Source organism: Dendrobates tinctorius, unplaced genomic scaffold, assembly GCF_039654945.1.
Source record: "Dendrobates tinctorius isolate UK_male_01 unplaced genomic scaffold, ASM3965494v1 ptg000048l, whole genome shotgun sequence".
In the NCBI taxonomy this organism is placed as follows: domain Eukaryota; kingdom Metazoa; phylum Chordata; class Amphibia; order Anura; family Dendrobatidae; genus Dendrobates; species Dendrobates tinctorius.
Window position 1 is genome coordinate 27,127,052 of NW_027361716.1, and position 14,966 is coordinate 27,142,017.

The 14,966-nt window shown below is 38.5% G+C and overlaps 1 protein-coding gene across 3 annotated transcripts in view; it reads right to left on the bottom strand.

The window, feature by feature from the left end:
• Window positions 1-14,966, bottom strand: part of EDC4 (enhancer of mRNA decapping 4) — a 634,971-nt gene that overhangs the window by 323,909 nt on the left and 296,096 nt on the right. For all 3 annotated transcript variants that reach the window (XM_073576355.1, XM_073576356.1, XM_073576357.1), the window contains exons 10-12: window positions 14,628-14,723; window positions 12,766-12,865; window positions 8,646-8,826 (exon numbers count right to left, since the gene is read on the bottom strand). In XM_073576355.1, coding sequence (XP_073432456.1) covers window positions 8,646-8,826; window positions 12,766-12,865; window positions 14,628-14,723 — 377 coding nt within the window. The remainder of the gene's footprint in view (window positions 1-8,645; window positions 8,827-12,765; window positions 12,866-14,627; window positions 14,724-14,966) is intronic.

A 14,966-nucleotide genomic window follows, 5' to 3' on the forward strand; every position in this document is an offset into this window, starting at 1 on the left:
AATTATTTTTTCCCCCGCTAACTTGTTGCTTTAAGGCCAATTTTCAGAAGGGTTAATAGGAGAAAACTTACCTCTTAAAATGTTAAGCAATTTCTCCAGAACACTGCAATATGTTAGGGCATATGGCAGGGAATGAAAGGGGAGGTGTGCTATTTGTCTTTTTGAGTAAAATTTTGGTTAGAATATATTGTCAGCACACCATGTCACATATGCAGAACACCCCAAGGTGCCAAAAAAAGCAGAAAAAAGCCGAAAGTGATCCTATTTTGTATACTACATTATTCAGCTATATAATCCAAGAGTTTAATGAGCAATTTTTATCCACATGTGCTTGATGAAATTTTGAACTTTTGTATTTGAAATTTCATTTTTTCCCACTGAAATGCATCTTTAACCCAACATTTTTTATTTTCATAGGAATAAGAGAAAATAAACCCCACAATTTGTAACAAAATTTCTCCTAAGTAAACAAATCCCTATTATGTGGTCAAACTACTGTTCCAACACTTAGAAAATAAAGGCCTATATAAAAGGCACTTCCTAAATACTACATATAACCTACACAAAGAGGGAAGTATATGCAAATTCATAGAAAATCCATCTTTATTACATATTCCTTAATTATTAAAAGTCCATAACAGAGATACAAAGCGCAAAAAACTACCAGCAAAGGGTCAAGTCACAGCATTATGGATTAGGACTCCTATCACAAAGAGTTAAATAGCACTACATATAAATGGTTACAAATAAAGAGGGTAACCAAAAGGGTGTTAAGTGCACAGGATTAAATATCAAAATGCATAAGTGGTTATAAAATCATAGAATCGAAGAGTTGGAAGGGACCTCCTGGGCCATCTGGTCCAACCCCCTGCTCAAAGCAGGATTCACTAAATCATCCCTGTCAGATGTCTGTCCAGCCTCTGTTTGAAGACTTCCATTGAAGGAGAACTCACCACTTCTCGGGGCAGCCTGTTCCACTCATTCATCACTCTGTCAAAAAGTTTTTTTCTAATATCTAATCTGTGTCTCCTCCCATTCAGTTTCATCCCATTGCTTCTAGTCTTTCCTTATGCAAATGAGAATAAAGATGATCCTTCTACAATATGACAGCCCTTTAGATATTTGTAGACCGCTATTAAGTCTCCTCTCAGTCTTCTCTTTTGCAAACTAAACATTCCCAAATCCTGCAACCTTTCCTCATAAGACAGGGTTTGCAGACCGGTCACCATTCTGGTCGCTCTTTTCTGAACTTGCTCCAGTTTGTTGATGTCTTTTTTAAAATGTGGTGCCCAAAACTGGACACAATATTCCAGATGAGCTATGACCAAAGAGGAGCAGAGGGAAATAATGACTTCACGTGATCTAGACTGTATGCTTCTGTTTATACATCCTAGAATTGCATTTGCCTTTTTTGCTGCTGCATCACACTGTTGACTCAGTCTGTGATCTATTAGTATACCCAACGCTTTTTTACATGTGCTGTTGCTTAGCCCTATTCCTCCCATTCTGTATATGCTTTTTTCATTTTTATTGACCAGATGTAATACTTTGCATTTTTCCCTGTTAAAAACCATTCTGTTAGTTGCTGCCCACTGCTCCAGTTTATTTATATCTTTTTGAATCCTCTCTCTCTCTCTTCTCTAGTATTAGCTATCCCTCCTAACTTTGTGTCATCAGCAAATTTAATCAGTTTACCCTCAATTCCTTCATCTAAATCGTTGATAAAGATGTTGAACAATACAGGGCCCAGGACAGAGCCCTGTGGTACCCCACTTGAGAAATTCTTCCAACTGGATGTGCAGCCATTTACGACCACTCTTTGGGTCCGATCACTAAGCCAGTTATGAATCCACCTAACAGTTGCCTTGTCCATTCCATACTTAGTCATTTTTTCAATAAGGATTGTATGAGACACTTTGTCAAATGCTTTGCTGAAGTCAAGATATACTATATCTACAGCATTTCCTTGATCCACCCAATCAGTGATTCCGTCATAGAAGGAAATTAAGTTAGTCTGACATGACTTATTAGTTACAAACCCATGCTGACTATGTTTAATCACTTCATTCTTATCCAGGTACTGACATACATGGTGTTTAATAATATGTTCAAAGATCTTTCCTGGTATAGAAGTCAGACTCACCGGCCTATAGTTGCCTGGGTCCACCTTCTTCCCCTTTTTGAAGATAGGAACAACATTTGCTCTTCTCCAGTCTTCTGGGACTTCTCCTGTTCTCCAAGAATTTTCAAAGATTATGGAGAGGGGTTCAAAAATTTCTTCTATCTCCTTCAGTACTCTGGGGTGTAATTCATCTGGACCTGGAGACTTGAATTCATTTAGGTTAGCTAAGTGTTTCCTCACTATCTTTCTGTTAATAGATATCCTGGCTTCTTCTATTCCCTTAATAGGACAGTGAATAACAGTTGATGTTACATTTCCTTTCTGAGAGAAAACAGATGCAAAATAGGAATTTAAAAGTTCGGCCTTCTCAACATCCTGTCTTACCATTTCATCATTTTCATCCTGTAAAAATCCTATAGTATCTTTGACTTTTCTATTGCTTTTGACGTCTCTTGCAAGCCTCAATTCATTGTCAGCTTTAGATAATCTGATTTGTGCCCTGCAGGTTCTGCAGACAGCATTATATTCTTCTTTAGATATGCCTCCCTCTTTCCATTTTATAAACATTTTTTTCTTCCTTTTTAGCATGTGCTTAAGTTCTGTGTTCATCCATCCTGGTTTCCTTAAATGCTTCCTATTCTTCCCTCTTTTCGGAATTGTTAACAATTGTGCTTTGAGAATTTCATTTTTCAAGATTTCCCATCCTTCCTGGACATTTTTGTCTTTAAGGATATCCAGCCATTGGATCCCTCCAATTCTCTTTCTGAAATCTAACCTTGATGTCTGAGTCTTCACAGGTCTTCCGCCTCTAGTTATCCAAAATTCTAAAATAGCATGGTCGCTACCTCCTAGGGTCCCAGCCACTTTTACCTCCTCAACCATTTCCTCCCTGTTTATAAGGATTAGATCCAAGGTAGCAGTTCCCCTTGTTTTCTCCCCTACCTTTTGGAACAAAGTTGTCAGCAAGAGAGGATAAGAATTTCCTTGACCTGTTAGTTTTGCCTGAGAGAGATTCCCAACAAATGTCTGGATAGTTGAAATCTCCCATGACAACTGTGTCATTTTTTGGAGAACTTGGCCATTTGATGCATAAAGAGTTCATCCATATCTTCAGCTTGCACAGGCGGCCTGTAGTAAATGCCTACAATGGTGTCCTTTCCATTGTTCTGTCCTTGTATTCTTACCCAAACAGTTTCCACAGAACTCCCAGTCTCTGAAGCTTCAATCTCTGTGCAGATATACGCGTTTCTAACATACAATGTGACACCTCCTCCTCGTTTATCAAGTCTGTTTCTTGCAAATAAGTTGTATCCTTCTAGTCTTGTATTCTAATCATGTGTATTGTCCCACCAAGTTTCAGTGATTCCAATGACATTTGTTTTCCTGTGTTAGTAGTTCCAATTCTCCTTGTTTGTTGCCCATGCTTTGTGCATTAGTATAGAAACATTTTCGTTTGTGATTGGTTTCTCTTTCTCCAATATTTTTATTAATTAGATTCTTTTGTCTTTGTTCTTCCTTTCCACTTCTAATAGCAGAGTTCTCAATAGCATTTGTCAGGTGTATGGCTTTTTCTGGTCTTTTGCTTCCCTTCCCATGTTGTTCTAGTTTAAAGCTCTCCTTACAAGTGTAGGAAGGCGACTTCCAAATAGATGTTTTCCAGTCTTCGTAAGGTGCACCCCATCTCTAGCAAGTAGTCCATCGTATAGGTAATTCACTCCGTGATCCAGAAATCCAAATCGTTGCTGACGGCACCATCGACGTAGCCAGTTGTTCACCTGCAGAATCTTATTCCACCTCCTTGTTCCATGGCCATCCACTGGGAGGATGGAAGAGAAGACCACCTGCGCTCCCAGTTCTTTCACTTTCTTGCCTACGTCTTCAAAATCTCTGCAGATGGTTTCCAGGTCGTTTCTTGCGGTGTCATTTGTCTCCACATGTAGTAGCAGGAATGTCAGACACATCTTTAATTTTTGCACCTGGAAGACAGCACATTTCTCTTGAAGTTATATCCGGTCTGCAGAAAGCGGCCTCTGTTCCTCTCAACAGGGAATCCCCCATGACCACCACTCTCCGTTTCTTCTTCACAACATTTTTCTTTCTCCATCCAGGACGACTCTGAAGGCGTACAAGGTTGCTGTTTGTGGGCAAAGTCTTATCCTGATGTATTTCTTCATCGTTTTCCTGCATGAGAGCCTGGTACTGGTTCCTGAGAAGTATGGGTGCTGACTGCCTCCTGCTTCTCTGGGTCACATGTTTCCATTCCTCTGTTTCTTCAGGTGCACTTTGAATTTCTTCTCTTTCTGTAACATGAAGAGATAATTCTGCTGTCTAAGAACTCTTCACCTTCCTTAACGATCTTCAACGTAGCTAACCTCTCTTCGAGATTTTGCAACTTTTCCTCCAACAGGGACACAAGCTTGCATTTGTGCCATATGAAGTTTGGCTTTTCCACTGGTAAGTCTGAACATGTAGCAAGAAATGCAGCTCACCAAATGGCTCCTGGCCTCTTCCATATTGAGATTTCTTAAAAACGATGAAAGATGGCACTGGGAATATGCAAATGATCTCCTCAGGACTCTTCCCCTGGTTTTCCGATTTCCTCTTTTCAACTGCAATGGCCGAAACCCAGTGATCGTTGAGCTCACGGAGACTCTTCACTTATCCAAGGAGGCAGTGGGAATATGCAAATGATCTCCTCAGGACTCTTCCCCAGGTTGAAACTGAGGGAGGAGTTAGTCAATTAATCCATCCATAATAAATTTAATGCATAAAGAAAGTGCTTGATGCAAAAATATGAAACAGCTATAGTTGTTAGTGCCCAAAGTAGGTCACTAGCATCCCATTATCTTTGTAAGCAAAGTGCATATGTGCTTAGGAAAGAACTGATTATAAGTTTATAGCTATATTGGAAAGACATGCACCAATAGATAATCTATTCATAGGTAAGCCAGCAGCTTAGCTATGAATACACACACCCCCCCATAGAAGATGCTCACGCGAAACGTGCGTCGGGAGTAACTACCTCTAACAGTTCAGGTATTTTGGCTTGTGCTGTATATTTTTTGATGTGACTACTATATATGCATGTACTCTTATAAGCCAGTTGAACTGTATTGCACATTTGCACTTTGTGGACTTTTTGTGTGATATATTACCTTTGTGAAACGGCTTTTGGATTCACTATTAACTTTACTCATTTCCATTAACCCTTGATAATATACATAAATGCATTATATGTCTTAACTAATGATAGGAGGTTTTTATATGGTTAGGAGTATATTTTTCATTGCTATACAGGCTGTAAACTGCTGTCTTAGCTATGAATAGATTATCTATTGGTGCATGTGTCTCCAATGTAGCTATAATCAGTTCTTTCCTAAGCACAAATGCACTTTGCTAAGATAATGGGATGCTAGTGACCTACATTGGGCACTAACAACTATAGCTGTTTCATATTTTTGCACCAAGCACTTTCTTTATGCATTAAATTTACTATGGATGGATTAATTGACTAACTCCTCCCTCAGAGTTTTTTATGTAGGTTGTTTCAACCACTTATACATTTTGATATTTAATCCTGTGCACTTAGCACCCTTTTGGTTACCCTCTTTTTTGTTTTTTTGTTTTTTAAATCTTTTATATGTAGAGAACCCCAAAAAAAGGGAAGTGCCAGACAAGATTAAAATATACGTGATTTATTAGCTAAATATTTAAAAATTGTAACAAATAAATACAGAGTTATGCAGAACAAGGCAGAGTGATTTCCCATCAGCACAAGTTAAACCATGTGAGCCAGGTACAAAAGAGGTTTAAAGCCCAGAGACAAATACCAAATTGATTAAACTATAATAACCATGTGGGTTATAAAGTTAATAAAGGTGCAAGGCTGGACTAGACAACATAATAGCAGCAATATGACCAAATGATCAAAAGGTACAAGAAAATGCAGCGTGCAAAAGTGCTAAAATAAATGTATACACACAAGTGTGCAATACATGAAGCTGAGAAGTGTCCAAAAGACAGGGCACATGCAATGGTGTACCAGACTTGTGCTGATGGGAAATCACTCTGCCTTGTTCTGCATAACTTTGTATTTATTTGGTACAATTTTTAAATATTTAGCTAATAAATCACGTATATTTTATTCTTGTCTGGCACTTCCCTTTTTTTGGGTTTATCATCTTTTGGAAGCTGACGTATTATATGTATGGTCTTTTTTTGTTTTTCTCATTTATATGTAGAGTGCGATTTAACTCTTTGTGATAGGAGTCCTAATCCATAATGCTGTGACTTGACCAGTTGCTGGTAGTTTTTTGCACTTTGTATCTCTGTTATGGACTTTTTATAATTAAGGAATCTAATATATAAAGCTCAAAGTGTGTATGTATGTGTGTATGTATGTGTGTATGTGTATGTCCGGGATAGGCATCCGCACCGTCGCAGCTACAGCCACAAAATTTGGCACTGTCACACGTCTGGACCCCGAGAGCGTCCTAAGCTATGTTGTGAGGCGAAATTTTAACCCTCCGCATTCCAATTCACCAAACAATTTTGCCCCTATCTACATACTGGGGGAAAAAGTGTGTGCGTGTCAAGCCCCGCCCCTCATTGTGATGTCATAATGCCCCTATTTGCATACCGGGGAAGCAGTGTGTGTGTGTCAAGCCCCGCCCCTCATTATGATGTCACAACTGTTGCCATGGCGACGCTGATGTCATCATAGGTCGCAAGCCCCGCCGCCGCTCATTATGATGTCATAATGTTTGACTATGGGATGGAGGATGTGTGATGGGTATATGGGCACTGGACTATGGGATGGAGGATATGTATGACGGGTAAATGGGCACGGGACTATGGGATGGCGGATATGTATATGGGCACGGGACTTTGGATGGAGGATGTGTGATGGGTATATGGTCATTGGACTATGGGATGGAGGATATGTATGACGGGTATATGGGCACGGGACTATGAGATGGCGGATATGTATGATGGGTATATGGGCACTCGACTATGGGATGGCGAATATGTATGCTGGGTATATGGGCATGGGACTATGGGATGGAGAATATGTATGATGGGTATATGGGCATGGAACTATGGGATGGAGAATATGTATGATGGGTATATGGGCATGGGACTATGGGATGGAGGATTTGTGATGGGTATATGGGCACTGGACTATGGGATGGAGAATATGTATGATGGGTATATGGGCACGGGCCTATGGGATGGCGGATATGTATGATGGGTATATGGGCACTATACTATGGGATGGCGAATATGTATGATGGGTGTATGGGCATGGGACTATGGGATGGAGGATGTGTGATAGTATATGGGCATGGGACTATGGGATGGAGGATGCGTGATGGGTATATGGGCACGGGACTATGGGATGGAGGATATGTATGATGGGTATATGGGCACGGGACTAAGGGATGGAGGATAATTATAATTTGCTACAACTAACCACAGTTAGTTACTATGCCCGGGCAGCGCCGGGCTCTTCAGCTAGTATGTAATAAAGATGGATTTTTGATCAATTGGCATATACCTCCCTTTTTGTGTAGGTTATGTGTACTGTTCTAACACACTGCAAATTCCAGAAGGGAAGAGAAACCATATAAGCATGCAGATTCTGCTGGAATGATTTTCGGGCTCCATGGCACATTATCAAAGCCCCTGAGGAGGCAGAACAGCAGAAACCCCAAAAAGTAACCTTATATCAATTAATTTAACTAGAGGATTAGTATGCATATTGACACAGAATTTTATACCACTGAGTCATGAAGGACAAAATAAATTACATTTTTATCACTATAATGTTTAACCCCAGAAATTTCATTTTCATAAGTGCTAATAGATGAAAATAGACTATAATTTATTATGCAACTTTCCCCAAACACTGCTCCCATATGTGCTCATACAGCACTGTTAAGGGTTTGGGCTGACCGTCTGATGTGTGGGGGTACTATCGAATGCATGAGATAAAGATGCAGCCTGAACTGCTTTGGATTGCCTATCCTTCTGTCCTCTAGAAGAAAAGCCGCCGCCAAAAAAGTCTAGGAAAAGCTAAGGAAGCAAAACTGTGCAAAGGATCGTTCGGTGAGATTACGGTCAGACAACAAAAATGTGAACTGCATGACGTCTATTGCTCCCAAATTTTAAACCATAGGCAACTGTTAGTGCCTATAAAAGGTAAAATATATACAACGTTATGGTCATCTCTAGAGAAGAGAAAAACCGCACATTAAATTTCAGTGTTTGTACCGGACAATTAAAGAGATTTTTCCAAGATCTAAAGTTTAGGTCTCCACTGTTTACAAAGGGGTTCGGGTTTTGGTTAAAGTCTGCGTACATTTCTGGGACCCGAAGAGAACTTTGGACAAAAGTTTGGGTCAGGTATCAGTATCTGAACCTCCACAGGTCAGCTTATACCTAGCCACACCTTTCCATTTTTGGCAGAAATCCTCTATACTGGCAAGACTTTACCTAATAAAGCTGGAAAGAAAACACATACCTCCACTGACATTGTCACCTTCTACTTCTGAGGGAAGAACTTCTGTATGTTGAAGACGGCAACGGCTAACATCTTGTATTCCAAAACTCAAAACAGGGTGGGTAAGTAAAAATTCAGAAATAGATGTGAAAGATGCACTTCCATTCTCCTGATTCTGGTATAATTCTATGACGTATAATACCTGCAACAAATTGACCAAAATCTCATAATAGAATATTAAACTAGTCAGTCTGTTTCTTTAACATAATAGTTTAAGCGTCGATGCACTTCTCTGAGCCAGAGCCAAGATTAATTCCAGTGGTCAGGAAATGAGAAACTTATATATATATATATATATATATATATACATACATACATACATATACACACACACACACACAGTACAGACCAAAAGTTTGGACACACCTTCTCATTCAAAGAGTTTTCTTTATTTTCATGACTATGAAAATTGTAGATTAACTCTGAAGGCATCAAAACTATGAATTAACACATGTGGAATTATATAACAAACAAGTGTGAAACAACTGAAAATATGTCTTATATTCTAGGCTCTTCAAAGTAGCCACCTTTTGCTTTGATTACTGCTTTGCACACTCTTGGCATTCTCTTGATGAGCTTCAAGAGGTTGTCACTGGAAATGGTTTTCACTTCACAGGTGTGCCCTGTCAGGCTTAATAAGTGGGATTTCTTGCCTTATAAATGAGGTTGGGACCATCAGTTGTGTTGTGCAGAAGTCTGGTGGATACACAACTGATAGTCCTACTGAATAGACTGTTAGAATTTGTATTATGGCAAGAAAAAAGCAGCTAAGTAAAGAAAAACGAGTGGCCATCAATACTTTAAGAAATAAAGGTCAGGCAGCCCGAAAAATTAGGAAAACTTTGAAAGTGTCCCCAAGTGCAGTGGCAAAAACTATCAAGCGCTACAAAGAAACTGGCTTACATGAGGACCGCCCCAGGAAAGGAAGACCAAGAGTCACCTCTGCTGCGGAGGATAAGTTCATCCGAGTCACCAGCCTCAGAAATCGTTAACAGCAGCTAGGATTAGAGATCAGGTCAATGCCACACAGCATTCTAGCAGCAGACACATGTCTACAACAACTGTTAAGAGGAGACTTTGTGCAGCAGGCCTTCATGGTAAAATAGCTGCTAGGAAAACACTGCTAACGACAGGCAACAAGCAGAATAGACTTGTTTGGGCTAAAGAACACAAGGAATGGACATTAGACCAGTGGAAATCTGTGCTTTGGTATGATAAGTCCAAATTTGAGATCTTTAGTTCCAACCACCGTGTCTTTGTGCGACGCAGAAAAAGTGAACGGATGGACTCTACATGCCTGGTTCCCACCGTGAAGCATGCAGGAGGAGGTGTGATGGTGTGGGGGTGCTTTGCTGGTGACACTGTTGGGGATTTATTAAAAATTGAAGGCATACTGAACCAGCATGGCTACCACAGCATCTTGCAGCGTCATGCTATTCCATCCGGTTTGCGTTTAGTTGGACCATGATTTATTTTTCAACAGGACAATGACCGCAAACACACCTCCAGGCTGTGTAAGGGCTATCTGACCAAGAGGGAGAGTGATGGGGTGCTACGCCAGATGACCTGGCCTCCATAGTCACCAGACCTGAACCCAATCGAGATGGTTTAGGGTGAGCTGGACCGCAGAGTGAAGGCAAAAAGGGCCAACAAGTGCTAAGCATCTCTGGGAACTCCTTCAAGACTGTTGGAAGACCATTTACGGTGACTACATCTTGAAGCTCATCAAGAGAATGCCAAGAGTGTGCAAAGCAGTAATCAAAGCAAAAGGTGGCTACTTTGAAGAACCTAGAATATAAGACAAATTTTCAGTTGTTTCACTCTTGTTTGTTAATTATATAATTCCACATGTGTTAATTCATAGTTTTGATGCCTACAGAGTGAATCTACAATTTTCATAGTCATGAAAATAAAGAAAACTCTTCGAATGAGAAGGTGTGTCCAAACTTTTGGTCTGTACTGTATATATATATATATATATATATATACACACATACATATATATATATATACACATACACACACACACACACACATATTATATATATATATATATATATATATATATATATATATATATATATATATATATATATATATATATATACACACACATACATATACACACACACACGGTGTGGTTAACACCTTAAAGCCATAGCCAGTCCTCCCCTTCCTGCTCAGAGCAGATTTTTTCAACTCAGATGTATTCAGTGGTAATAGCTTTGGAACGCTTCTTCTGAGCTAACAGCTTTAGACAACTTAGTTAATTACGATGCAATGTACTTTAGGATTGTAGGAAATTTAGGTCAATATGTTATTTTTTTTTTTTAAAGAAAAAGTCAGATTTTTACCCAAGTTTAGAAAAATTGCAATTTCAAAAAAATTACTGAAGGTAGTCAGACCACAAAAGAAAGTTAATATTTACCATATGTCTACCTGCATCAGCATTATTTTTAAGATGTTTTCTACTTTGCTACGAAGTTAGAAAAAAATGAAAAAATGGTTGATGAATTTTTAATTTTTTTTTTTTTTTTCTTGACACCAATTTAAAAATTACACCTCAAAAAATTCAAAACAGATTCAGGAACTTTGTAAACCCTTCAAGTGTTTCATGAGAAACAACAGAAAAGTGGAATAAAATAAATAAGTTCATTGTTTCCCAATAAAAACATGGTTTAGCTTAAACCTTTTGGATTTTCAGAAACGGGTAATAGGAAAAAACAGACCTCACAATTATGTAACAGTGTTACTCGTGAATGGTGCTATACCCCACATATGGTCAAGTAACTACTGCATGAGCATGTGGCAGGGATCGAAAAGGACAAGTGCAATTTGACTTTTTGAGTGAAAATATTTGATAGTATTGAGTGCGTTCACAATTATCTAGAGACCCTGAGGTGTCAAAACAGCAAAAATCACTAACAGTCAATGCAATTTTGAAAAGTACCCCCCTGAAATGACTTCTTTTAGGGGGATAGTAGTCATCACTCTGAATCCACAGGTATTTTACAGAATTTTATAATATTGGGCATTAAAACATGACAAAATACTTTGTTTTCCACTGAAATGTTGCTGCATTCCCATTTTTTTTTATTTGCCCAAGGTGTAATAGGAGAAAAAAACAAACATACAAATATTGTTGTGCAATTTCTAACGTGGCAATGCACCCCATATGTGGCCAGAATCGGTTTGGCAGGGCTCAGCAGGAAAGTAGCGTCAACTGCCTTTTGAAGCAAAAATTTGGCTGGAGCTGAGTAAATGACAGGTAAGGGGACAGACAGGATCCAAAGGGGACTCAGGTCTGTCTCATTATAGTGAATAGTAAAATTTTCTCTGAACCCTGTTTTTTTTTCCCCTTTGGAGATGTAGAAAACCCGACTTGAAAGGGATCTACAGGTTCGTCATGCAAGTCCTATGTGACTGCAGGGCTTGCGAATGCTCACATCACACATAGCACGCAATGTCAGGGTTCTCCGTTAACGGGTGAAGGTGGTCATGTGCAATATGCAGAGTCTCTGACACAAGCCGACTAGACATTCAATACAAGTGAATTGAGTGCATGTCTAGTTGGAACATGGACAAAGGATCCAATAGCACACTTGCGGTCTTGACACCCGAAAATCCTGACAGCAAGCAATATGAGCGATGTGATTATTCACAAGTGTTTGCAGACTTTAATGCCGAGCCTAGACAAAAAATATCTGCTCACTGTAGTGCGACGAATAAATACAAAACTACTCTTATTCAGATTTTTGGGAGGCAGAGCAAAAAAATTACATAGCAGTCCAAGAACTTTTTATTTCTTAACTGCCATTTACTGGGCGGTAGAAGTGAGAAACACAAATCCTTGGGATAGCAACATTACGGTGATGTTACATTTATATCTTTTTATAACTTGATGCTTTCACACACTACAAACACTTTAATTTTTTTATTAAATTAAATAATTTTGTGCAATGACATTCTTTGAGCTATAACTTATTTTTTGAAGGTTAAGTTATTATTACCATGTTGTGGTACATAACTTTTTTTTTTATTAAACAGAAAGTGCAGTTTACATTTTTTTCCTACTACTTACTTTTCTATGAACATCAGTAAGTATCATAAACTCTGCAGATAAATCTAGGGAAGCTTTTAATCCTGGTAGGACACTGGAGTTAAAGGGGTCAGGAGAAAACCTAGCAGAAAAAGAGAATAAGCAATTTCAAGTGTCAATTTCAATTCAAAGGAATTCTTCAGAATAAGCCATTGTGTGTAAATAGGAAAGAACACTGTCTGCATACATCAGCAGGGAAAAGTGCAAATTATATCTACAGAATGAGAATAGAAATAAGCAACAGCACATGTGAAAAAGACTTGGGTATATGAATAGATCTCAAACAAAATAAAGTAGCACTCTGCAGAGCTATAGCAAGGAAACATGAAGTATACGAAATTTGAGTTGCATTATTGCACTGGAAAATATGAAAAATTGAGAATACTTAGCACATGAATTGGAAAGTCATAGGTAATTTCATATCATTAATGTTTGCATGCTATAACATTGAGTCCTACTTTACTTTGTTGATCATATATGGAAATGGCAATTCTCAGTAAGCACTTGTATACACCCAATTTCTGTTTAGAAGTGACTTTTGATACTAAAAGATCACAGATTGCACATGAGTCAACAGTGTGATGCAGAAGCAAAAAAAGGACAAACAGTTCTAGGAAGTATTAACAGAAGCATAGAGTCTAGATCACATGAAGTAATTATCCCCCTTTATTCCTCCTTGGTCAGGCAGCCACATCTAGAATACTGTGTGCCGTTCTGGGCTCCACATTTTAAAAAATATATTGAAAAACTAGAGCAAGCTCAGAGAAGAGCTGCCAGGAAGGTGAGTGGACTGCAAACTATGTCCTACAAGGAATGGTTAAAGGTTCTGGGAATGTTTAGCTTGCAAAAGAAGGATAAGAGGAGACTTAATAGCGGTCTACAAATATCTGAATGGCTAACACAGAACAAAATGATCATCCTTATTCTCATTTGCATATGGAAACATGAGACGCAATAGAATGAAACTGAAAGTAAGAACACACAGTTTAAATATTAGAAAAAAATAATTCGACAGTGAAGGTGATCAATGAGTAGAACAGGCAACCACAAGAGGTGTTGAGTTCTAATTTAACAGAAGTCTTCAAACAGAGGCTGGACAGGCAGCTGTCTGGGATGGTTTAGTGAATACGGCACTTTGCAAGGGGGTGGACAAGATGACCCAGGAGGTCCCTTCCAACTCTAACATTCTATGATTCTATACCCACTCCACATGCTCCAATCCTATTAGTTTTACATGAACTCCAGAAGGTGCAGAAAAGAACAGCTGTAGAACATACTTCGAAAAGAGGAAATATCCTTACGCATAATTGTTTTCTCTTTCAGGGAGGATACAAACAACAAAGTTATGGAACCACGCAAAGCTAGTCCGTCAACCTTTACATAATAAAACTGGAAAGTAACTTGTTAGCATCCTGTTCTATCATTACCTTGGCATACTTCAGTTACATTGATGACATGATAATCTGGATGGACGCTGAAAAAGAACTACTAAAGCTTCATGAAAAATGTAAAGAGTGATCATTTTTTTCCCATAACTCAATAGTAAAAATAAGAAACTTTGTAATATATCTTATAAGAGAAATCAGTCATGCCAGTTATTTGTATTTGCAGCATACAGCGGCAACTAATACGAGAAAACTTCATATGTATGTATATGTCAAGAAAACATCTTCTGACACAAAAGTTATGTATTACCATGTGTAGATGTGGAATCTATTCTGATTTGTGTTTTGTACTTGGATGGTGGATTTGTGTTCAGTACTTGGGTTGTGGTTGTGGGTTATTAGCTAGCTAGTTATTAATGCATCTCTCTAATACAGTTATCGTTGGAAAAGAGCTCTCACCGGATTGTCTGCAGACAGGTCCAAGATACTGTGCACCACATTTTTATTTCTCTGTTCTGGTCAGCACCTGTGATGAGAAATCTCCAGAAAGGAACGCTGTGGAAGAATAAAACATCATATAAAAATATTTTATATACATACACACATAGTTGCGGATTCAATTGAATGTGTGTGTTCCTTTAGTAGGCAAACAGACATTATATATATATATATATATATATATATAAATATATATATATATATATATATATATATATATATATACACACACATATATTTAACTATTCGTACGTTTTTGGACTGGGACTTTTCTCACAGGGCTTTAATCAAGTGGTGAGC